Raw genomic sequence first — 24,522 nt, forward strand, 5'->3', positions numbered from 1 at the left:
TCCAGCTCCTAGTACATGGATGTAAGTTCCCCCTGGGGTCATTCCCAGGAGTGGAATTGCTGTGTTGTTAATTCAGGAAAGTCTTTTACATGGAATTATATTTCACATGTAACTCTGAGCTCAAAGATATGGTCTTTGTATACTTGGACCTCATTAAATCTCACAGTCCTAAAGTAGGTGCTTTCATTATGCACATTTTTTTCAGATCAGAGGGGTCAAGTAATTTGTCCAAAAACACACAGCTGATGTAGAGCTGGCCTGGGAACCTCTGCCCTCATCTGGGATCCACTCTGCTTTTACCCCCGTACCACCTCCCACCCCCACCCCCGCCAACGGCCTAGGGTTCTCAAGGCACAGAGCTCACCATTGATACAGCCAAGCTCATCACTCATGTCCTTGCAGTCATGCCGCTTGTCACACTGCTGGCTGCCGTGGATGCAGGTCCCATCCAAGCACTGGAACTCGTCAGGCCGGCATGTGGCCACAGCTGGGAAAGACAGAGCACGTGTTGATTTTTTCTCAAGGAGAGGCAAAGATGGAAGAACCTCCACCTTTGAAGAAGCAATTTTCTGACAGCCTAACAGGAGTCGGCTGCCCTGGGCCTTGGGGACAGCGTGTAGATGGAGGAGCTTTAGACATGAAAAAACACACCCAGCCTCCTCTACCAGTAGAAGACAGTGGCTCATCCATTTTATCTGCTTCTTAGAGGAGGAGAAAGAGGAAAGAGGTGGTCTTCTTTCCCACTATGGGTGAAAACTCCCCAGGTACATCTGTTTTTGTATTCTCAAATGTAACCAATATAGATTTTATTTTATTTTATTTTATTTTTATTTTTTTTTTTTATTGAATAATTTTTGTTACAAATGATTCTCCTTTTTTCCCCCAGTGGTTCCCCCCTCCCCCTTCCCTCCCCGCCCCTTCCCCCGATTGTTGTCCATGTCCACTGTTCATGCCTATATGCATATAAATTCTGTTGTTCATCCCTCTCTCAGCTCCCCACTCCTTAGGGGATTGTCCTCAAACTGTTATGTTCATTATATTCCAGAAATCAGTGAGATCATATGAAATTTGTCTTTCTCTGCTTGGCTTGTTTCACTCAGGATGATACTTTCCAGGTCCCTCCATGTAGTCTCAAAGGACAAGAGATCTTTTAGATTTTATTTTATTTTTTTTAATTTTTTTTTTTTTTTTTATCCTCACCTGAGGACATTTTTCCATATTTTGTTCAGATAGAGTGGGAGGGAGAGAGAGAGAGAGAAACATTGATGTGAAAGGGACACATCGAGTGGCTGCCACCCGCATGACCAACCAGGGCCGGGGACAAACTGCAACCGAGGTACATGCCCTTAGCGGGAACTGAACCCGGGTGTCTCTGGACCGCAGGCTGACGCTCTAACCGCTGAACAAAACCTGCCAGGGCTATTTATTTATTTTAAAAAATTTTTTTTCTTTATTGATTTTAGAGAGAGAGCAAGGGAGAAGGAGAGAGAGATAGAAACATCGGTGAGAGAGAACATCAATTGGCCACCTCCTGCATGCCCCCCATTGGGGATCGGGCCCACAACCTAGGCATGTGTCCTGATTGGGAATTGAACCGGCGAGCTCTTGGTGCATGGGTCAATGCTCAACTACTGAGCCACACCGGCTGGGCCCAATGTAGATTTTAGAAGATTTTCTTTCTTTTATGGAAATAAGTACTCTTTCCGTTAATTTAGAAGAATCATGAAAAATTATCACTAAAGTAACAAAGCAAAGTTTGGAAAATTAGAAAGGAGAGAAAAGCACCCTGAACCCAAATATCCCACCACAATTAAGGTTTTCCTAGAATTCTCTCCCGTTTTGCTTTATATGCATTTTTTATTTTTTATTTTTTTATTTTATTTTTTTTTATCCTCACCCGAGGACATTTTTCGATATTTTGTTCAGATAGAGTGGGAGGGGGAGAGAGAGAGAGAGAGAGAGAGAGAGAGAAACATCGATGTGAAAGGGACACATCGAGTGGTCGCTACCCACACGACCCAACCAGGGCCGGGGACAAACTGCAACCGAGGTACGTGCCCTTAGTGGGAACTGAACCCGGGTCTCTCCAGACCGCAGGCCAACGCTGTAACCGCTGAGCCAAACCGGCCCGGGCTATATGCATTTTTTAGATCACATTATTCATTAAAAAAACTACAGACCCAGCGAGCCAGTCTCAGCAGAAAAGCAATGATAAGGTCCCCATTTGGACAGAGGTAGGCCAAGAAAATTGTGATAAATCAGATCAATACCACTGAGTACAATGGAGCTGTTCAAACGACTAAGACTCAAACATGAGAAATGTTGATGGTGTGATGCCATGTGAAAAAATACATTATAATGAAAACTTGGAGGATGCTCGTGGTGACTGGACTAGGGTACTCCCAGCCATGGTCCAGACCTTGACCTCACCCAGGATTTGCTTTATGCTGTCATTAAGCTATATGTTTATGTTTTATGCACTTTCCTGTGGGCTATATTTTACAATAAAAAATGTACACAAATAAAAAATTTGATTTCAGACCCTGGCCGGTTTGGCTCAGCGGTTAGAGCGTCAGCCTGCGGTCCAGAGAGACCTGGGTTCAGTTCCCGCTAAGGGCATGTACCTCGGTTGCAGTTTGTCCCCGGCCCTGGTTGGTTGTGCGGGTGGCAGCCACTCGATGTGTCTCTTTCACATCGATGTTTCTCTCTCTCTCTCCCTCCTGCTCTATCTGAACAAAGAATGAAAACGTGTCCTCGGGTGAGGATAAAAAAAACAAAAAACAATTTGATTTCAGGATGTCAGTAAGAAGAGATAATAAAATCTGTGAGCAGAATGATCCCTTTTCCATCTTTAAAAATATACATTCAAATTTTGGGAGCTCTGTTATGTTCAAGTGGATATTTGCTCTGTGCTGATATATGTAAAAAGGGAAATGATCCTATTTGGAACCCATCTGTATATCTTTGCATCAAGGAAAAAAAAAAAAAAAAAACATAACCAAAGGGAACTTTAGCGAAGCATAAACTTGGATGACAGTTAAAATGATAAGAGAATGGGATTTTTAGTTTTCTCAGGTATGTGTTCTCAGAAGACTGTGCGACCTTTCTGTGCCTCTGTGAAGAGTGGGGGAAGCCTGCTCACAAGTGATGGCGATGAAGTGAGTTTGTGTTCAGTTTCAGAACAGTGAGTTTGTGTTCAGTTTCAGAACAGACCATATATAACGTCATGCATTGTTTTTGAAACATGATGTTTCAAAAATCTAGTTACATCTACAGGACGATTACAACTCTGTGAAAAATGACACGAAAAGAGGAAAATACCTTCTGGATTTCCAGTGACTCCATATTGAGGCCAGCCTCGAAACAGCGGCCTGTGGGTTCAAGCAGCACTGGCACAGGGCCAGAGCCAGGGCCGGTATCTGCACTGTCTCCAACACAGGAGCCACTAACCATGTGTAACTATTTACCTTTCAATTAATTAAAATGAAATAAAAATCCTGTTCAGTCGTACTATCCACGTTGGCTAGTGGCTACTGCCCTGGGCAGCAGACATGGGTCACCTCCAACATCACAGAAAGTTCTCTTGGGTGGCAATGGACTCTAATCCCAGCCTGCCAAGGCAAATGCTATTGCTCCATTGTACAGGGGAGGACACCACCGAGCAGTGAGGTTGAGTCCTGGGCCAAGGGTCACACAGCCCCATGCCGCTAGCTAGACCTGGAGCCCAGGATTCTTTTTGAACCAAAACAATACTGCAGCTGTGGTTTACTCCCCTCTCAAAAACTAGGCAAATGATTTAACCACATTAAAGGCACCACTAGTCCCCCACGTGGGGAGCAGGGGGACAGGTGCGGGCAGGCGCCCTCAGCGCCCTTACCGCAGTTCTCCTCGTCAGACTTGTCCCTGCAGTCAGGGCTGCCGTCGCAGCGCCAGCTCGGGTGGATGCACTCCCCGCTGCGGCAGAGGAACTCCAGGGCCGAGCAGGGGTGGGCCCCGTGCTTGGCGGACGTGTTGCGGCCCCCGCAGTGCTGCGGCCACTCATCGGAGCCATCGTCGCAGTCGGGGTCGCCGTCGCAGGCCCACAGCTCGGGGACGCAGACGGAGCTGTTGCACTGGAAGTGGGCGGGGCCGCAGGTGGGCGCCGGGCAGGCGGCCTCGTCCGAGCCGTCCAGGCAGTCCCGGTCCGCGTCGCAGACGAACTCAGGGGCGATGCACTTCCCGTCATGGCAGCTGAACTCCTCCGGGGAACAGGTCTTGGGGGCTGCGGGGATGGATGGGAGATGAAGACCGGTCGCCTGGAACCCCTGCCTCCCAACGCAAGCCCATTCCACAGATGGGGACACTAAGAGGGGAGACGCCAGACCGCATAATGTGGACCCTGGAGAGGTGAGGGATAGCGGGCAGGGGTCTTAGGCTGGGAACCTCAGAATCCCCACCTGGATCCTGGGTGCCCTCGGTGCCTCCGGGCTTTATTATGAGGACTGGCGAGGAAAGCTCAGGTTGGGCTGGCACACAGGAAGTGCTAATGAAGGGTTTGCTGCTGTTATTATTAAAAGGCTCCCAGATGGTAAGAAACCCTACTGTAGTAATTATTTCACAATATAATTATCTCTGGGTATGGGGGGCAGGGGGATTGTTTCCAGAAACTGCAGGTACCAAAATCTAAGAATGCTCAATCAAGTCCCTTACATATTTGTACAGTGATACCTCGGTTCTCGAACATAATTCGTTCCAGGAGGACGGTCGAGAACCGAAGCAATGAAACCCAATAGGAAAGCGTGACTCCACAAAGCGTGACTCTCTCTCTGCACTCACACTGATGACGCAAGCAAGGCGCGCTGGGCCGAATGAAGGCCATTCGGCTCAACTCTGCTCAACTCGGCTCATCTCGGAAGTTCGAGTTCCAAATATTTGTTCGGATTCCGAGACAAAATTTCTCGAATCTGGTCGAATACCGATTTGGTCGAAAACCGAGGCGTTCGAGAACCGAGGTATCACTGTATTTGCATAAAACCTATATTTGCTTATAACCTGTATTTGTATATAGGCCACAACAGGTTATGCTTACACATCACTTCATTTGCATAAATTCAGGATAGTTCTCAGCACGTGGCAAATTCAAGTTTTCTGGAATCCCCCCGCCCCCAATATTTTCAGTCTGCAGTGGTTGAGTCCATGGAGGAGAAACCTGCTATTACAGAAGTCAGATATGTACATGTATCAAATCATCACATCTCAAGTCTTACTCTTTAAACCTTCACATTGTTTTGTTGTTTGTTTTTTGTTTTTAATCCTCACCCGAGGACATTTTTTCCATTTTTTGTTCAGATAGAGTGGGAGAGAGAGAAACATCAATGTGAAAGGGACACATCGAGTGGTCGCCACCCGCACGACCCAACCAGGGCTGGGGACAAACCGCAACCGAGGTACGTGCCGTTTTCGGGAACCAAACCCGGGTCTCTCCGACCGCAGGCCGACGCTCCAACCGCTGAGCCAAACTGGCCAGGGCTTGTTGTTTGTTTTAATCGGTGGGTATTTTTATTAAACTCTCTACTATATAACCTGGGAAAGCTGTTTGTGAGCCCATCTGGTATTGCTACATTGAGTAAGACAGACTGACCTGGCGGCTAAAGCTTCTACAGCAGAGACTCATGAAGTTCACAGGTTTGCAGTTCCCTTCTACTCAAGACCGCCTGCCCCACAGACCCCCAGCTCCCCGTTGTTGGTCCAGAATGAGTTTGTTCCTGCCACACGCAGATAGAAATCTGGGTCTCTGGGCCAATCCACTCTGAAATGTGGCCCCTGAGTGTCCTTGAGACACGTAATCCACCTCCACTGAATCTGACAATACATTTGCTGTGATGTCACCTCTGCTTCAGCTCACATCTGGGTCTTTTCCTGCCACATTTTATTAGGAAGTGATACAGAATCTGTGCACAAGACACATCAGTGTTGGGGGTGAGGGACTCTCCAGGATATCTCTAAGGAGGTCCACAACTGGGACAAGCTGCTCTCTTCCACTTGTGCCTAGAGAAGGGCCCGGTGCAGGATGAGAACTGGCCAAGCAAGACCCTTTCCAGCCTACTATTCAGTTCCTTCTTTTTTTTTTTTAATCCTCACCCGAGGATATTTTTTCTTTCTTTCTTTTTTTTGTTCAGATAGTGGGAGGGAGAGGGAGGGAGAGAGAGAAGAGGGAGGGAGAGAGAGAGAGAGAGAGAGAGAAACATTGATGTGAAAGGGACACATCGAGTGGTTGCCACCTGCACGACCCAACCAGGGCCGGGGACAAACTGCAACCAAGGTACATGCCCTTAGCGGGAACCAAACCCGGGTCTCTCTGGACCACAGGCCGACGCTCTAACCGTTGAGCCAAACTGGCTAGGACCCTTCTTTTTTTTTGTATTTTCAGTTCCTTTTTGCTTGTCTTTGATGGCTATCTGCAATCACTCTTCCAGCAGGAAGAGCTTGCTGGTGAGGTCTGTGAAGGCACTGGTGAAGGCCTCTTGGGGCTGCCATCTGGTGTGGTCTGCATCTGGATGATGATTTTGTGCCCCAAGGTAGGGGACTTTGTAGCCAGCAAACTGTACCTATGGGTCCTTCAACAGCTCTGATTTAATAATGTTTCCTATGTATGATCTTCGTTGATGGTGAACACACAGGCACTGGGTATTTTGGTTCCCCTGTTAATGGTGATCTCAATTTCTAACAGCAAGAATGACTCGAAGCCGAGAGGGGTGTTCATCATCCCAGTGCCATGGCCACCTCCAAAGTTGCATCTGCGGCCACCAGCACTTCTAGAGCCTACACTTTCACAATCTTTTATGTTAATTATATCTCAGTGAAACTGGAAGGAAAATTAAAAAGAATGCCTGGAAAAGAGCACCTATCCATTTTATTTTTAAATATTCCCCAAGAAGTCATTTCATCAGATGACCACTAATGAAAGTTAGTTGTGTATTTATTTTTTTAGTCCTCACCCAAGGATATTTTTCCATTGATTTTTTTCAGATAGAGTAGGAGGGAGGGAGGGTGGGAGAGAGAGAGAGAGAAACATCAATGTGAGAGAGACACATCAACTGGTTGCCTCCCGCACGACCCCAACCAGGGTTGGGGGTCGAACCACAACCGAGGTATGTACCCTTGACTGGAATCGAACCCTCGACTTTTTGGTCCGTGGGCCAACACTCTAACCACTGAGCAAAACCAGCCAGGGCAGTTGTGTATTTGTAAGGTAAATGTAAGTTAACACATTTTTAAAAAAAGCTCTTAAGCCCTGGCCCATGTGGCTCAGTTGGTTGAGTGTCATCTTGTGACCAAAGGGTTGCCAGTTTGATTACTGGTTAGGGAACATGCCCAAGTTGCAGGTTTGGTCCCTGGTTCCCTGGTTGGGGTGTGTGCGGGAGGCAAGCGATCTATATTTCTCTCTCTCTTTTCCTTCCGTTCTCTGAAAATCAATAAAAACATATTAAACAAAAAAAATTTTTTTTAATCTCTTAGGCCCTGGCTGGTGTGGCCAGTTGGTTGGGCATTGTCCTGTGCATTGAAAGGTTGCTGGTTTGATTCCCAGTAGGGGGCGTGCAGGAGGCAGCTGATGGATGCTTCTCTCTCACATCAGTTTCTCTCTCTCTTCCTCTCCCTTCCTCTCTCTAAAAATCAATTTAAAAACCTTAGGAAATCACCCAATCAGTGTGGTTCAGTGGTTGAGCATCGACCCATGCACCAAGAGGTTGCTGGTTCGATTCCTGGTCAGGGCACATGCCCAGGTTGTGGGCCTGATCCCCAGTGGGGGGCATGCAGGAGGCAGCCAATTGATGTTCTCTATCATGGATGTTTCTTTCTTTCTTTTTTTTTTTTATCCTCACCCGAGGACATTTTTCGATATTTTGTTCAGATAGAGTGGGGAAGAGAGAGAGAGAGAGAAACATCGATGTGAAAGGGACACATCGAGTGGTTGCCACCCACACGACCCAACCAGGGCCGGGGACAAACTGCAACCGAGGTACATGCTCTTAGTGGGAACCGAACCTGGGTCTCTCCAGACCGCAGGTCAAAGCTCTAACCGCTGAGCCAAACTGGCTAGGGCTCAATCATTGATGTTTCTATCTCTCTCTCCCTCTCCCTCTCTCTTTCTAAAAATCAATAAAGAAAATTTTTTAAAAAATAATAATAAAACAAAAATCTTAGGAAAAAAATCTCTTAAGAATTTTTATATTTTGTGAATTTGAAATTTTAATGTAATCTTAGTTATTCAATTGTTTCCCAGTTATTTTGTTTTTTACTTTAAAAAATGTTTTACTGATTTTTTTTTTAGAGAGAGGGAGAGGGAGAGAGGGAGAGAGAGAGAGAGAGAGAAATATCGATGAAAGAGAAACATCTATCAGCTGTCTCCTGCACGCCCCTTACTGGGAAACAAACCCACATCCCAGGCACATGCTCTGACCAGGAATTGAATAGGTGACCTCTTTGTGCATGAAATGACCCTCAACCAACTGAGCCACACCAGCCAGGGCAGTTATTTTATTTTTGAAAAATAAATTAAAAATATATATATATACAAGTGAAAAAACAACAACAATAACACAAAAATCAAAGAGCTAAGACAGGCACCCAGCTCCAGAGTGAAATCCTCTCCAGGACTTTTGGCCTATTTCTTTGCAGAAGCTTCAGCTTGGTGAAGCTTTCCTCTTCTTAGTGGTTAGTTGGATGAGTGAGTCTTTTTTTTTTCCTTTATAGATTTGAGAGAGAGAGGAAGGGAGAGAGAGAGAGATGGAAACATCGATGAGAGAGAACATCGATTGTGAGTCTTTATTATTGTTGTTAATTCTCACCTGAGGATATTTTTCCATTGATTTTTTTTCAGAGAGAGTGGAAAGGGGTGGGGGGTATAGATGTGAGAGAGACACATCAATCGGTTGCCTTCTGCACACCTTCTCTTAGGCAAAGTCGGGGGATATGTAAGTGGTGAACATTATATTTGGAGTAAGGTTATGAATACCAGTTAGAAATTAGATCACTAATGGGCTCTGCAAGAAAACAAATACAAATGTGAGACAAAACAGACAATACAAGCAACCCAGGTACATGCCCTTGACTGGGAATCAAACCCAAGACCCTCCAGTCCATGGACCCATGCTCTACTCGCTGAGTCAAACCAGCCAGGGTGGATGAGCAAGTCTTGGTGGGTGAGTACCTACTGTGTGCTTAGCCTCCTGGGGTGGCTGACGGTGGTCACAGTGGCTGCCTGACTGAAGCTCGTGCCATGTGGCGGACACTCAGCATCAACAACCTCACTGAGTGTGCTGATAACCCTAAGAGGGCACCATAACTACCTGCTGCAATGCCTTCTAGTCAAGGTGGGTTTCAATGGGTGGGAGGGGGCTTGGTATGAGCCCCCAGGAGGTGGACCCCATTGAAGAGCAGCTGATGTACACTTCTGGCAGGACTGCCTGGGGAGCAAATTCTAACAGCAGACCAGAACCCAGTCGGACCGCATGGATACCATGGCATGTGGGCTGCCAGCGAGAAGCCACACTTACAGCAGCCTTGCTCATCCGAGCCATTCTCACAGTCCACCTGGCCGTCACATCTCCAGAACCCAGGAATACAGCGGTTCACACGACCCCCACAGCTGAAGTCCTCCGACTTGCAGGTGACAGACACTGTGGGAGAAACAGGATTGAGTCTTAACTCCAAGGGAAAGCCAATCTGCTTCACCAGTCCTGGCTGTGCCAGGAAGAGCCCAATTCTGCCTTTCTGGGGCAAAATGTAATTGAGCTTGTTAAAAATCAGATGCTAGGTTTTGGAATGAGAGGCAGGTGGTGATTGCATAACATTGTAAATGTACTAAATGCTGCTGGATTGTTCCTTTTAAAATGATTAATTTTGTTTTTGTCAATTTCACCTCAAAAATGTTTGTTTAAAGATCTGTTCAAGCCCAGCTGGTGTGTCTCAGTGGTTGAGCGTCGACCCTGCACCAAGAGGTCACCAGTTTGATTCCCAGTCAGGGCACATGCCCAGGTTGTGGGCCCGATCCCCACTGGGGGGCATGCAGGAGGCAGCCAATCGGTGTTCTCTCTCATTGATGTTTCTATCTCTCTCCCCCTCCCTTCCTCTCTCTGTAAAAATCAATAAAGAAAAAAAAATTAAAAAAAAAAAAAAAAGACGTGTTCAAGGGAATTTCTAATAACATCTTTGTTCCCCATCTCTCAATTCATGGTTGAACATATCAGTCTAATAGCAGAAATCCACCTCATCTGTCACCCACTATCATCAGAAAGGGTTGGGATACATGTCACACCCAGAGGGGACTCACTGCACGTCTCCTGGGACTCATCAGAGCCGTCCTGGCACTCGGCAACCCCGTCACAAACCCACTTGTAGGAGATGCATTGCCCATCATGGCACTGGAAATCGCTTCTCTCGCATTTTTCTTCCACTGAGAGAGAAGAAAAGGGGAAGAAAGGTTCAATGCCAGGATCAGAAACTGACCACACTACCGATGTCTGTCCCCTGCCAACTGAACAACCAGAAATATAATCCTATCATAACAGTCTAGTTCCCAGGAAATGAAACATGCACAACAAATTAGGTTTCATGAACCAAAAGTATAGCGGAGGATGCAAAAAACACACCCAAAGGTGAGACTTGTCGATAGTGTGTAAGACTTTGACATAATGGTGTTTTTAGTTCTATGTACAAATTCACTGGGATCTGGGAAGAAAATATTAGAACTTTCATGCATATTAATAAAGAAAATTATTTAGCATATTATAAACCTGTATTGGAAACAGTAATGACAAAAATCGACACTGCAAAACCACTAAAACTTGAGCAGAAAAAGAAAGAAAAATTATGATAAATGATTAATGCAGAGGCCAGAGTGCAGAGATCCAGCAGTAAAAACAAATGGAACAGAAACAGTAGCCTTAGGTGTAATAAGAGAAAACTTTTCCTAGAAAAAAAAAACGACTTGGGCCCTGGCTGGGTAGCTCATCTGGTTAGAACATCGTCCTGATACGCCAAGGTTGTGAGTGCAACCCTGGGTCAGGGCACATATAAGAACCAACCAATGAATACATAAATAAGTGGAACAGCAAGTCAATCTCTCTCTCTCTCTCTCAAAATCAATCAATCAATAAAAAGTACTCGGAGTTTTAAATAAAAATAAAGACAAAGTGTTTGGGAAATTTCCTAAAATACATGATTTCTGCACTTTGGAAAGATTAAAATTATATCGACTGATTTCATTTTGGAAATTATACTTTAATTAAGAATGTATTGCTATGTGTAAACTAGAATCAAAGCCAGCTTTTATTGGTTGGTAATTACCTGATAATAATCTTTTAAGCTCAAAATATAAACTTTGATTTCCTACATAAACTAAAACAATGAGGCCAATAAAATTTCGGATCTGGCTTATCTCAACATGCTTTATATTGAATAAATAAGGAAATAAGACAAAAACAATAAAAGCGCTAGCAGGATTTTCCTCATGAGTCAGATGTTTTATAGGCAAACTATGTAAAGTATAAGTTTTGATTGATGGCTAAATTACTTATGTTTTATTATTCTTGTAAGAAGATTAAGAAGGCTTTTCCTTTTATCAATTGATTTTGAGCATTACCTATAACCAAAAAAATCGTTTAATGATTTATACAAAATATAGCCATTAGCTCTTTTTTTTAATCCTCACCCGAGGACACTTTTCCATTTTTTGTTCAGATAGAGCGGGAGGGAGAGAAAGGAAGAGAGAGAGAGAGAAACATCGATGTGAAGGGACGCATCGAGGGGCTGCCACCCGCACAACCAACCAGGGCCGGGGACAAACTGCAACCGAGGTACATGCCCTTAGCGGGAACTGAACCTGGGTCTCTCTGTACCGCAGGCCGACACTCCAACCGCTGAGCCAAACCGGCCAGGGCCATTAGCTCATTTTGCACAAAGGTAATTTATACATACATCATACTTGAAGCAGAAATCACATTTCCAGAAACTTATGCCATTTTTTGGAGAACCCCAAACAAAAAGAACTAGAGAGAGTGAATACTAATGATTCTGCCTGTCCCTGAGAGAAGCCCTTCCTTCTTCATTCTGGGCCTTGAAGAGGAAGGATCAAGATCTTGGCCCTGGCCGGGTAGCTCAGTTGGTTAGAGCATTGTCCTGATACACCAAGGTTGTGGGTGCGATCCAGGTCCAATGAATGCATAAATAAGTGGAAAAACAAAATCAGTTTCTCGTTCTCCCTCTCCCTTTCTCTGTCTAAAATCAATCAGAAAAAAAAAAAAGATCTTACAAGCTGTGTCATATAGTCTTTTTATATTTTAGATGTTTCTTTTTCCCTTGATCTTCTCTTTAAACGCCCACCGGTTTGAAAACCACCTTCTTGGAGAATGGGACACTGCTATACTTGATTACTCTCCTCCGGCTTCCTTCGGGAAACTACTCCACCATCCAGGGTGTATTATATTTATACAAGAGGCAAACAGGCTTTTCTACAGTCATAAGATTTTAGGAAAGGTAAGAGGGGTTATGATTGTCCATAACCTGATTCCAGCTGTCAAGGAGTGTTCTGCATTTGTAGGACTTCTTTTTTTTTTTTTAATTAAGTTTTTTTCTGTTACAGATGTTTCTCCTTTTTCCCTCATTGACACCCTGCTCCCAATCCCCACCCTCCACCCCACCCCGTCCCCAGCATTGTTGTCTACGTCCATTGGTTATGCATACATGCATGTAAGTTCTGTGGTTTATCTCTTCACTCCCCCCCGCCCAGATTTGTAGGACTTTTGGGGAATATTGCAAAAAGATCACCTTTCACTGCTCTGGAATCTGTGGAATACAATTAAACATTTGAGTTGCTTTTCTTTGTAAAAGTTATTTTTATTTTCTTTTGTTGTTATTGTTAATCCTCGTGCGAGGATACTTTTTTTTTCATTGATTTTCTTAGAGTGAGAAGGAGGGAAAGAGAGAGAGAGAGAGAAAGAGATCAATGTGAGAGACACATCAATTAGCTGCCTCCTGCACAATCCTGACTGGGGCCAGGGAATGAACCCACAACTGAGGTATGTGCCCTTGACAGGGAATCAAACCCGAGACTCTCTGGTCTGTGGGCAGTTGCTCTAACTGCTGAGCCAAACTGGCCAGGGCTAAAAGTTATTTATTTATTTTAATGATTTTTTTAATTGATTTTTTTTTTTTTATCCTCACCCGAGGACATCTTTCCTTTTTTTGTTCCGATAGAGTGGGAGGGGGAGAGAGAGAGAGAGAGAGAGAGAGAGAGAGAAACATCGACGTGAAAGGGACACATCGAGTGGTCGCCACCGGCACGACCCAACCAGGGCCGGGGACAAACTGCAACCGAGGTACATGCCCTTAGCGGGAACCGAACCCGGGTCTCTCCAGACCATAGGCCAACGCTCCAGCCACTGAGCCAAAACGGCCAGGGCTTTAATTGATTTTTTAGGGAGAGATAGAAACATTGATCAGCACGCCCACCACTGGGGATCGAGCCTGTAAACTGGGCATGTGCCCTGATCAGGAATTGAACTGGGACCTCTCAGTCCCTGAGAAATTGCTCAATCCACTGCGCCACACTGGCCTGGCTATTTACTTATTTTTTAAATCCTCACCTGAGGATACTTTTTTCCCATTTATCCTCAGACAGAGCGAGAGAGAGAAAAAAACATGGATGTGAGAGAGACACATTAATTGGTTGCCCCCTGCACGACCTCAGCCAGGGCCAGGGACCAAACTGCAACTGAGGTACGTGCCCTTGACTGGACTCAAACCCGCAACTCCTTGGTTCTTGGGCTGATGCTGCAATCACTGAGCCAAATCCGCCAGGGCTAAAAGTTATTTTTTTATTTTTTATTTTTTTCCTCACCCGAGGACATTTTTCCATTTTTTGTTCAGATAGAGTGGGAAGGAGAGAGAGGGAGAGAGAGAGAGAGAGAGAGAGAAACATCCATGTGAAATGGACACATCGAGTGGCTGCCACCCACATGACCCAACCAGGGCCGAGGCCAAACTGCAACCGAGGTTCGTGCCCTTAGTGGAAACCGAACCCGGGTCTCTCTGGACCACAGTCTGACGCTCTAACAGCTGAGCCAAACCAGCCAGGGCTAAAAGTTATTTTTGAATGATAACTTATTTCACTTACTTTTTACTTGTTTACTTATGTATGTACATATGTATTTGAGTTCTCAAATATGCCTGGACAGAGAGAGAAATCTGATTTGACTTTCCTGGCAAAGAGATTCATTTTTTCATGTCTACTTCAATGGTTCCCCCAGAACTTTGGTGCAGATTCACTGAGAGGTAGTGTAGTGAGTTGGTTAGACAGGCCTTGGTGTGAATGGCTTTCAGGCCATTTAACTAGACTGATTTGGGCAACTGACTTAATCCTCCTGGGCCTTAGTTTCCTCACCTATAAAATGGGAGAGAAGATCAGTCCTTATTTTCAAGAGAATGTTGTGAAGATTAAAGATCAGAACAAAAATAGAGCTCTTCCCAGAAACTGACGTAATAAACTCAGCTCAAAAACAGGCAGTTGATGTGTTCATCCAATGGGACAGGACTTTGGAATAAAAAAGAGACAAATAGCCCTGGCTGGTGTGGCTCAGTTGGTTAGGCATGATTGTCCCATGTCATTGGTTCAATTCCCAGTTAGGGCACATATCTGGGTTGTGGGCTCAATCCCTGCTACGGGGTGTGCAGGAGGCAGTAGATAGATGTTTCTCTCTCCTTCTTTCTCCCTTCTTCTCTAAAAAAAAATCAATCAAAAAAAAAAAAATATATATATATATATATATATATATATATATATATATATATTTTAAACAGGGGACAAATAGCACTGGCCAGTTTGGCTCAGCAGTTAGAATGTTGATCCATGGACCAAAGAGCTTTGTGTTCGATTCCGGTCAAGGGTATGTACCTCAGACGTGGTTCAATCCCCAGCCCTGGTCAGGGTCATGCAGGAGGCAACAAATCAATGTGTCGCTCTCATTGGTGTTTCTCTCTCTGTATCTCTTTCTCTCCCACCCTCCCTCCCACTATATCTGAAAATCAACAGAAAAATATCCTCGGGTGAGGATTTTTAAAAAAAGGGTGGGGTGGGGGGACAAATAGCTAATAAATGTATTAACACACAACTTGCTGAACATTGTGTCTGACATTCTGTTCAAGGGTACGTATTCTGTTTGCATTTCTGTGAAGTTCTAGTTCAGGCAAAACTAATCTAAAGTAGAACTCAGATTAGGGGTTGCTTCTGGTATGTGTGGGTGGTAATTAAATTAGAGAAAGGGGCACAAGAAAATTCTCTGGGAGGCTAGAAATAGTCTATATCCAAATGGGAGGTGATTACGTGGAAACAGACGTTCATGAAAACTTACTGGCCCTGGCCGGCGTGGCTCATTTGGTTGGGTGTTGTTCCATACACAGAAAGGTCTCTGGTTGGATTCCTGGTCAGGGCACATACCAGGTTGCAGGTTCAATCCCTGGTCAGGGTGAGTACGGGAGGCAACTGATTGATCTTTCTCTCTCTCCCTCTTGCTTCCTCTCTCTCTAAAAATATCAATTAAAAAAAAACAAAAACCTTCACTGAACTGTTGTTCACTTCATATCTGTTCGTTTTATAGTATTTGATTATACCCCGATTTTTAAAAAAACAAACACTCTGGGTCTTCAATTCCAATGATCCTACCAAAGATTAGGAAACCAGTCCGGTGAGATTAGAAGAGATATGAGGGGCCCCCAGAGGAAGATAGAGGTGATAAAGAGGGAGAAAAGCAAGGACTGTTTCCAAGAATCAACAGCACTTGGTAAGGTGAATTACAAGACCCAGGTGGCAAAAACAAGAGAAGAGAGAAGGTGAAGGGGGAAGGACGTAAATTGAATTTAGGATCTACCTTCAGTACTGCTAACTGCCAACCATTGATCTGAACAGGATGTCTCCTTTAGAGATGCCTCTACAATATACCCCAACGAATATAATGAACATAACAGTCTGAGGAATGGGGTAGTCCCAGAGACGTGGAAGTGGGGTACAGACTGACAATCCCCAGAAGAGTGGGGTGGTGGGGGAGAGATAAACCACAGAACTTATATGCATGTGTGCATGAACAGTGGACATGGACAACAAACTGGGGACAGGGCAGGGAGTGAGGAGGAGGGGTTAATCAGTGGGGAAAAAAGGAGAAACATCTGTAACAAAAATTAATTAATAATAAAAAAAAATATATATATATATATATATATATATATATATATATATATATACCCCAACGACTGGCAGCTGAATCATAATGGTAACCACTCCAAAAGCAGGAAATGACATTTCTACTTGCTGTTGGCACACACATGTGGTGAGCAAAAAGCAATTGGAATTTGAGGAATCTCCATAAAAAACTGGAAAGGAAGTTCAGGCAAGGGGCACTCGTAATGAGGATCTTGGAGGAGAGCTTCTGCCATCTTCCCCTCCTCCCATTGCAATCCAAGCTTTGCTTACTACTGTAGACATAGGAATATCCAAACCTGTAGAGAATTTTTTTTTAATCCTCACCCAAGGATATGTTGTTTTTTTAAAATTGATTTTAGAGCAGGAGGAAGAGGGAGAGAGAGAGATAGAGACAGAGAAACATCAATGTGAAAGAGAAACATCGATCGGTTGCCTCCCATACGCACCCGGACTGGAGATCGAACTTGCATCCTAGGTATGTGCCCTGACTGGGAATTGAACCCGCAACCTTTTGGTGCACAGGACTACATTTCAACCAACTGAGCCACCGGGCCAGGGCCCTGTAATGAGCTTTTGTAAGAGTTTATTTGAGTCAAACTGACAAGAGTTGCCAGGAAGCAAGATCTCAAATGCTGGACAGAATTGACAGCATTGCATTGGAGATTAAGGAGAGAACCTAAGTAAAACTACATGAAGGTGGAGAAAGCAAGGTGGGGACTGGATTACAGGACAGTTAACAACATTATGTACTTTCTTGAGGTTGATTATGCTTATTTCAAAGATGTCTTAACCTAGATGCACAGAAACAATGGACAGGGTTTTGCTTAAGGCAAAGACAAGCCTTTTATGAAGTTATATGCCTGAGATGTGAATGCCCACCATGACCTGCCAAGTTAGAAATTTATGATCAGGACATCCTGTGTGAAGTTACTTTCTGTAGAAACACTTTTTTGTCCACACCACTAATGCTCCTGCTGCCCAACCTTTGCACAGGACTCATCTTACAAACAAAAAGTGCCACTGGAAATAACAGTAACAACATTTTTTTTAAGTTTTATTTATTTTTTATTTTATTTTATTATTTTTGTTATCCTCACCCGAGGACATTTTCTCATTTTTTGTTCAGATAGAGTGGGAGGGAGAGAGAGAGAGACATCGATGTGAGAGAGACACATCGAGTGGTTGCCACCCACACAACCCCAACCGGGGCCGGGGACAAACTGCAACCGAGGTATGTGCCCCTAATGGGAACCGAACCCAAGTCTCTCTGGACCGCAGGCCAATGCTCTAACTGTTGAACCAAACTGGCCAGGGCAGTAACAACATTTTAAGGCCCTTTAAAGAGGGATAAAGATAAAAAAATAAATAAATAAGCCCCTTTCCTGGACATCAAGCCTTTACCTGGTAACAGTTCTCCAAATATATGCTAGCCGCAGATGGCTGAAGACCCCACCAACAGGAAGGCTGCATCACTACCTATTTCTTTCAGAGCAGGTCATCCAAATGCTGGACATCAGTTCCAGACAATGTTTGAAAAGTGGATGGATTTTATTGTTACAGGTGCAGCCAGATAGCAGTTGGCTGAGAAATAAGTCACAGGGTCTTGCTGATGGGGATGAACAGGGAGCACTGTCCTGGCCTGATAGCTCAGTTGGTTAGAGCTCCGTCCAGATACCCCAAGGTTGTGGGTTCAATCCTCAATGAGGGCACATACAAGAATCAACCAACGAATGCATAAATAAATGGAACAACAAAATTGGTCTATCGCTCTCTTTCTATCCTTTCATCTTTCTAAAAAGAAAATCAATAGATTTTTTTAATGAAAAACAGCCCTGGCCAGTTTTGCTCCGTGGTTAGAATGTCGGCCCGCTGACCAGAGAGACCCAGGTTCGGTTCCCACTAAGGGCACGTACCTCAGTTGCGATTTGTCCCCAGCCCCGGTTAGGGTCATGTGGGTGGCAACCAGTTGATGTGTCTCCCTCACATCGATGTTTCTCTCTCTCTCTTCCTTCTGCTTTATCTGAAGATAGATGCAAAAATGTCCTCGGTGAGGATAAAAAAAAAAAAATTAAAAAACAAACAAACAGGGAGTATCAACACATCAGATGGGTGTCCCCACAGCAGACAGGGCTGTCCAAAGCAAGGGGACAGAACTAGTTCAGTTTTAAACACCATAGCCCAAAGGAACCGTACATCTTTCTTGTTTCCTCCCTACTGTGAAAGCAAGGTTTGGGTTTCCCATGTCAGTTTCATTTAAATTTCAGCAAAAGCAAAAGGGAGCACACACTTTCATATCTCCTTCTGCTTATGCCTAAAATTACATAAGCACTGCACCCCACCCCCACCCCTGAAATCTCTATTTTCTAGCCTTTAAATCCCTGCTGTTCTGAGTGACAAATCAGGAACAAAGTTATCAAAACAGAAAAGAAGCCCTGGCCGGTTTGGCTCAGCGGTTAGAGCATCAGCCTGTGGTCTGGAGAGACCCGGGTTCAGTTCCCGCTAAGGGCACGTACCTCGGTTGCAGTTTGTCCCCGGCCCCGGTTGGGGTTATGTGGGTGGCAGCCAGTTGATGTGTCTCTCTCACATCGATGTTTCTTCGCTCTGTCTCTTCCTCCCGCTCTCCCTCTAACTCTATGAATGCAAAAAGTGTCCTCAGATGAGGATTTAAAAAAAAACAGAAAAGAAGAATACACATTTATGCTTTTTCTCCAGCACACGAATGAGGTAGTAAATGCTTTCAATGTTTGCTATCTCATGCTACTTGTGGACGAAAAAGGGGCCACAAACTCAGACTGAAAGTAACCACATAGGATGGTCTGAACATAAAAATTCCTAACTAAAAGTGAGTCATGGAGGGTAGTCCACCCTAAGTCTGCAGCTTCCTTGACAAAGGTCAATCTCACCTTAAGTGAGACTGTCTACTGTTTTCTGGCATCTAAGATAACATATCTTTGAAAAGTCAGAGTGTGCTTGCTTTGGCAGCACAGATACCAAAATTGGAACAATACAGAGAAGATTAGCATGGCCCCTGAGCAAAGATGACAGGTAAATTCATAAGTGTTCCATATTTTGTTTGGAAAAGAAAAAAAGTCAGAGTAATCTTTTCCAGATCCCTCAGGGCACAATCTCTGCGCTACAGGATGAGACCATGGAACCCCTCATTTTTATCTTGTTCCCGGAATACTATCTCTGTGTTTTGTAAATGTTAATTGTTAACTATCCTGTATCCACCAATGTAAAAGAAGTATGTGTCTATCCAGTTTACCTTTTATCCAATCTCAGAGATGTCCCTGCTTTGCTTTCTCCTGCCCCCTTAAACTATCACTAATGGATTTCACGTAACCCTCCTTATGCTTCCTATTTTGATTCTAATGTATAGAACAAACTGCAAAACTGCCATTTTTTGCAGCATTTTCTCAGTCCATTGAGATTTTGCTTCACGGCAACTGTTGACATTTTGGCCCAAATACACTAAAAAATTCTCTGCAGGTTTGGATATTTCTTACATCGATACATTAAAGATAGTTGTGGGAAGGGAAATCAAAACTACAGATAGACTCATTTCCTGGAAAAAAGAAATGGCTGGAACTAATAGACTCAACTGAAAATGAATGAGAAATCAATTTACCAGCGCTCTTTTCCAAACTCAGATGCCAACGTATTTTCCCCAGGAGTGATCTCAAAGGTAGATTTTGTTGCCAGCAACTTTGGGGAACAGTAGCCTGTCCCTGTCGATGTTCACTGCTGGTTACTTCCACAGTGTCTTAGCAACAAACAGTCACTTGCTTGACAGCTGGGCAAAGTGTGAATGTTTTTAATGTGCTTAACATGGAATGAGAAGGGACCATCAAAGCACCAAGCAACAGAGGCTTCTAAGATTGAATCTTATCAGGGGAGGAACCTTAAAGGTTTGCACCCTCAAAAAAGCTCTCCCTGCCTGGCTGGTGTGGCTCAGGGGTTGAGCGTTATCATGTACCAAGAGGTCACCAGTTGATTTTTGGTCAGGGCACATGTCTGGGTTTGGGCTCAATTCCAGCAGGAAGTGTGCAGGAGTCAGCCAATTGATGTTGATGTTCCTCTCTCATCAATGTTTCTATCTTTCCCTCTCCCTTCTTCTCTCTCTAAAATCAATAAAAACATTTTTTTTTTTTTTATCCTCACCCGAGGACATTTTTCCATTTTTTGTTCAGATAGAGCGGGAGGGAGAGAGAGGAAGAGAGAGAGAGAGAAACATGGACGTGAAGGGACACATCGAGTGGCTGCCACCCACACGACCAACCAGGGCCGGGGACAAACTGCAACCGAGGTACGTGCCCTTAGCGGGAACCGAACCTGGAATAAAAACATTTTTTAAAAAAAGAAAAAAAGCTCTCCCTATCTTTTTCCAGTGTTTCCCTGGAAGAAGTTGCTAAAGCAGAAATAACTCTTAATAGGATGCTCTATTTTCTCTGAGTTTGGGTGTGCCTTTAATATATATGATACTCTACCTACAACTGTTAGATGTAGATGTGAACAAAAACCATCTCCATCTTTGTGTCCTTTCATGCTGTGATCTTTTTTTTTTTCCATTTTTTGTTCAGGTAGAGTGGGAGGGAGAGAGAGGAACAGAGAGAGAGAGAGAAACATCGATGCGAAAGGAACACATCAAGTGGCTGCCACCCGCACAACCGACCAGGGCCGGGGACAAACTGCAACCGAGGTACGTGCCCTTAGCGGGAACCGAACCCGGGTCTCTCAGGACCGCAGGCCGACGCTCTAACCGCTGAGCCAAACCAGCCAGGGCTCATGCTGTGATCTTTGACCAAACTCACCATTCCTAGTAAGCATATCAAATCCTTTTAGCTAGTATCTGTGTTCGTTAAGATCTAACCATAAATACTTTTGTTAGTAATGACCAGAATGACAACTGAGATGAATAGCAAACTGGTGATAGTATAGACCACCAAGATGTATGGTCCTGGTGCTACTGTATTCTTTGTCCCTTAGTCATGTCAATCATTAGTACCTGAGTTATAATATTTATTTACTTATTGAGACTGGAAGGGAGGGAGGAAGAGAGAGAGAGAGAGAGAGAGAGAGAGAGAGAGAGAGAGAGATGTGAGAGAGACACTTCAATCAGTTGCCTCCAGAACGACCCTGACAGGGGCTAGGGATCAAACCTGCAACCCAGGTACATGCCTTTGATGGGGAATTGAACCTATGATCCTTAGGTCTTCAGGCAAACACTCTAACTGCCGAGCCAAACCATCCAGGACCTGAATTATTAATATTTAAAAGGCTAATATTTAGCAGAGAATAATTTGCCCAAAACTGCTGGGTTGTCTCTTCCACTCTGATCCAATCTTCCCTCAAGTAAATATATTCTGTGATATTCTATGGAATTGCCTGTTTTGTTTGTTGGTCTTAACATACCTTCTCCTTATGGTGGCCATTGCATCTTTGCTCCATCATCAGACAACTAATGGATATTGATCTGGCTAAGTGAAAGCCTGCAGTTCAGACTCCAACTACTTTCATTTCCAAAGGAAACGGACAAGAAATCCCCCTACCCCATCTGAAATGCTTTGAAGACAGCCAAGGAGCAAGCTGGAGCAAACAGGGCTGCTACAGCATCATGTTTGCACCAGAGAGAGAAGTAGCTGTCAGCTGTCAGGAGTCTAGGGAACTCAGAGATTCCTTCAGAACCGGGACACATTAGATCCCCAGCCACCCAGCTGGAGAGAAAACCAAAGCTACACATCTTGCTCAAGACTTCACTGCCATTATTTCGTCCCCGGGAAGGAGTCAATCAGTGTATGAAGTACAGGTTAGTCAAGTGTCTCTTCACAACTGGTAGCTGAATTACTCCACTAGTTCTCTGCTATGTGGCTGCTACCCACCTCCTTTCCTCCCCTCCCAGCAGAAACCCATGTGTCACAAGTAGGGATGCCAAGAGTTCAAAGTTCTCCAATCAAAGCCAACCCCCTCCCCTATTTAAAAAAACAAAAAAAACAAAACGCTTTCTGCAATCCTGTTAATCAGGCAACCCCAATCCTTTCATGGGTTGAGCTGGTTCTACATAGACCATATTTATTATCCAGGGCAAAGTCAAATGCCTCTGGCAGCTCATTTAAAGCCACTCAGGACTTTGCGCCAACTACCTTCTTGTCCAAATTTAAATTTGAAATCTCCTAAAGTGAAAAATCATTAGATAAGCAATTCAACGGAACCACACTTAGGAGCCTCTGAACAAACAAGGCAACAAGAGAGGTCCGCCGGGTGTCGCACCCTCCCAGTCCCTGTCCAGCCCCAAATGGCCGTTCCCGTCTGGCCGAGGAGGGGCGGGCGGTTCTGAAGCAACGTTTCAGTCTCGGAAGGAACCGAGGCCCTGAACGGGCCGGGGAGACGTATGTGATAGGTCTGGGCGGGCGAAGCGAGGGGCGGCCTCGAAGACAAAGTGGGAATGAAGGCCTGGGCCCAGATCGCGGAGGAAACCGCGGCCTTTGCCCAAGGAAACCAGGGGCTCGGTCGGCGCCTCGTCCATGCTCGCGCGGAGGTGGCTGCAGGGGTCCGGGGAGTGTTGTCTCCTTTGTGATAGGAGCCCAGGGCTGACAGGAGAGATCGGATCTCCGCCGGCTGCCTCTTCCAGAACAAGGTGCGGCGCGAACCCTGCGCCAGCCCCGCCCCGCGCCAGCCCCGCCCCGCGCCGCGCGCTCCTTCCATTGGTCAAGGGGAGAAACTAGAGGCTCGCCTGTTTGAATATCGCCCAATGAGAGCTCGAGGGCTAGCCGGGGGCGGGATGGGGGTGTTGGCCTTGCGCAGAAGCGCGCCAGCAGTAGCTGGTAGCTTGCTCTTCGTCGGCTCTGAGAGCCAGCGGAGAACCTCGGGCAGCACAAAGCCGACTTGGCAGCCTCAGTAACTCCTGCCCGCGAACGGGCGCGGGGAAGCCGAGGTCCGGGTCACCCTCGCCCCGAGAATAACTCTGGGAGAGCGGGTCCCCATCCTTAATGCTGGACATTCCGTTCCTGGGTCTGAGGGAGACAAGGGGAATCCCCATTCGACCGAACTTGTGGGAAAAGCTGCATCCCGTTTCCTCGGACTCCCCAAACCCTCGCGCCCCTTAGCGTTCTCTCCAGCAGTTTGAGAGGACTTTGTGCGATTTCCCCACGTCTCTCAAGGTTAGAGTGATTTTTCGTTGACCCCTCCCCCCCCCAATTACCAACCGGCTGCGGGAATTAGGGGGGCTCACCCCGACCCCGCGCGGGCGCCTGGAGCGAGCCTTACCTGCAGCCCCCACCACGGCGAGGAGCGCGGCGAGGAACCAACACAGCCTCATGCTTTCAGCAATGTCCTGGCCCAAACTGCTGTTCCTGTTCGCACTGTCCGTGCTGGAACCCCGGGCTTCGCGCAGCCGGGCAGCGACTGCACGCGGGGCCCCAGTCATTTGCAGCATTTCAATGTGAGGTTTCTCATAGGGGGAGGAGTTTGCAGTGGGGTGATTTTCAAATATCTTCACCTCGCGGCGAGAGGAGGAGTTTCGAACGGCTGGTGTGACATGGGCCCCTTAACCCATGACGACCTGACTGAGATTCCAGTGCCGTTCCAGGGCAGGATCCTTGCTTTGTCGAATTGAGGTAGCCGGTGAAGAGCTGAGCCTCCCCAAACTGGAAATGCATCTCCTGAAAGATCGCCTTTAAATTTCCCTCAACTACTCATTGTTGCGTTTCTGTTTGGTATCCAAAGATTAACTGTCTGTCCTTCGAAAACGTCTAATTGGCTAGGGACAATCTCCCCTCAGCCTCAAAAGGAAAACCTAGATGTAGGAAAATTTCCCCCCTCCTTTCTCTACTTGCTTTTTCCTGTCTAGGATTTGTAGGTAGATTTTAACTGAGTTTAGTCCTTTATAGTTTTTAGATGTTTCTTCCAAAGCACAGTAGAAACGGTTATCGGTGAGGCATTTAAATAAACTCCTTACTGAAGTATAACCAAAAACTGATTTTGTCTTGTGGGATCCAGCACTTGGATGAGTTGTGAGCAAAAACATCTCTAAAATCAACTGACCCAAAACCTGGAGTCTGGACATGAATATTGATTTATCCTTCAAGGAGGAGATGAATGAACAGGAGGCCGCTTCCTCTCCCCAGAGAAAGATCAAAACAATGCCAGGCTTTCAGAGTTGAACCTGACTGCCCAAACCACAGAGGACTGATGGAGAGCAGCTTTTAAGAATCATAAGTCTCTTTTGGGATTTGTACAGTTGCCAGTGGCCCCTGGCCAAAAGGCTCACACAAGCATCTGGCAGTCTTGGA

The 24,522-nt window shown here is 45.4% G+C and overlaps 1 protein-coding gene, 1 non-coding gene and 1 pseudogene across 2 annotated transcripts in view; 1 reads left to right on the forward strand and 2 right to left on the reverse strand.

Annotated features, from left to right (window-relative positions):
* LDLR (low density lipoprotein receptor) overlaps positions 1-23,666 on the reverse strand; it is a 42,310-nt gene extending 18,644 nt beyond the window's left edge. The window contains exons 1-5 of the mRNA XM_036240767.1: positions 23,498-23,666; positions 10,313-10,435; positions 9,537-9,659; positions 3,878-4,261; positions 365-487 (exon numbers count right to left, since the gene is read on the reverse strand). Of these exons, the coding sequence (XP_036096660.1) occupies positions 365-487; positions 3,878-4,261; positions 9,537-9,659; positions 10,313-10,435; positions 23,498-23,666 (922 nt within the window). The remainder of the gene's footprint in view (positions 1-364; positions 488-3,877; positions 4,262-9,536; positions 9,660-10,312; positions 10,436-23,497) is intronic.
* On the reverse strand, positions 6,411-6,742 carry LOC118615656 (annotated as a pseudogene).
* On the forward strand, positions 19,201-19,306 carry LOC118616594. Its single transcript, XR_004956590.1, has one exon. It is a non-coding gene; the product is annotated as a U6 spliceosomal RNA (small nuclear RNA).
* Positions 23,667-24,522: the final 856 nt, after the last annotated feature.

The sequence above is a fragment of the Molossus molossus genome, unplaced genomic scaffold (genome assembly GCF_014108415.1).
Source record: "Molossus molossus isolate mMolMol1 unplaced genomic scaffold, mMolMol1.p scaffold_m16_p_4, whole genome shotgun sequence".
Lineage (NCBI taxonomy): Eukaryota > Metazoa > Chordata > Mammalia > Chiroptera > Molossidae > Molossus > Molossus molossus.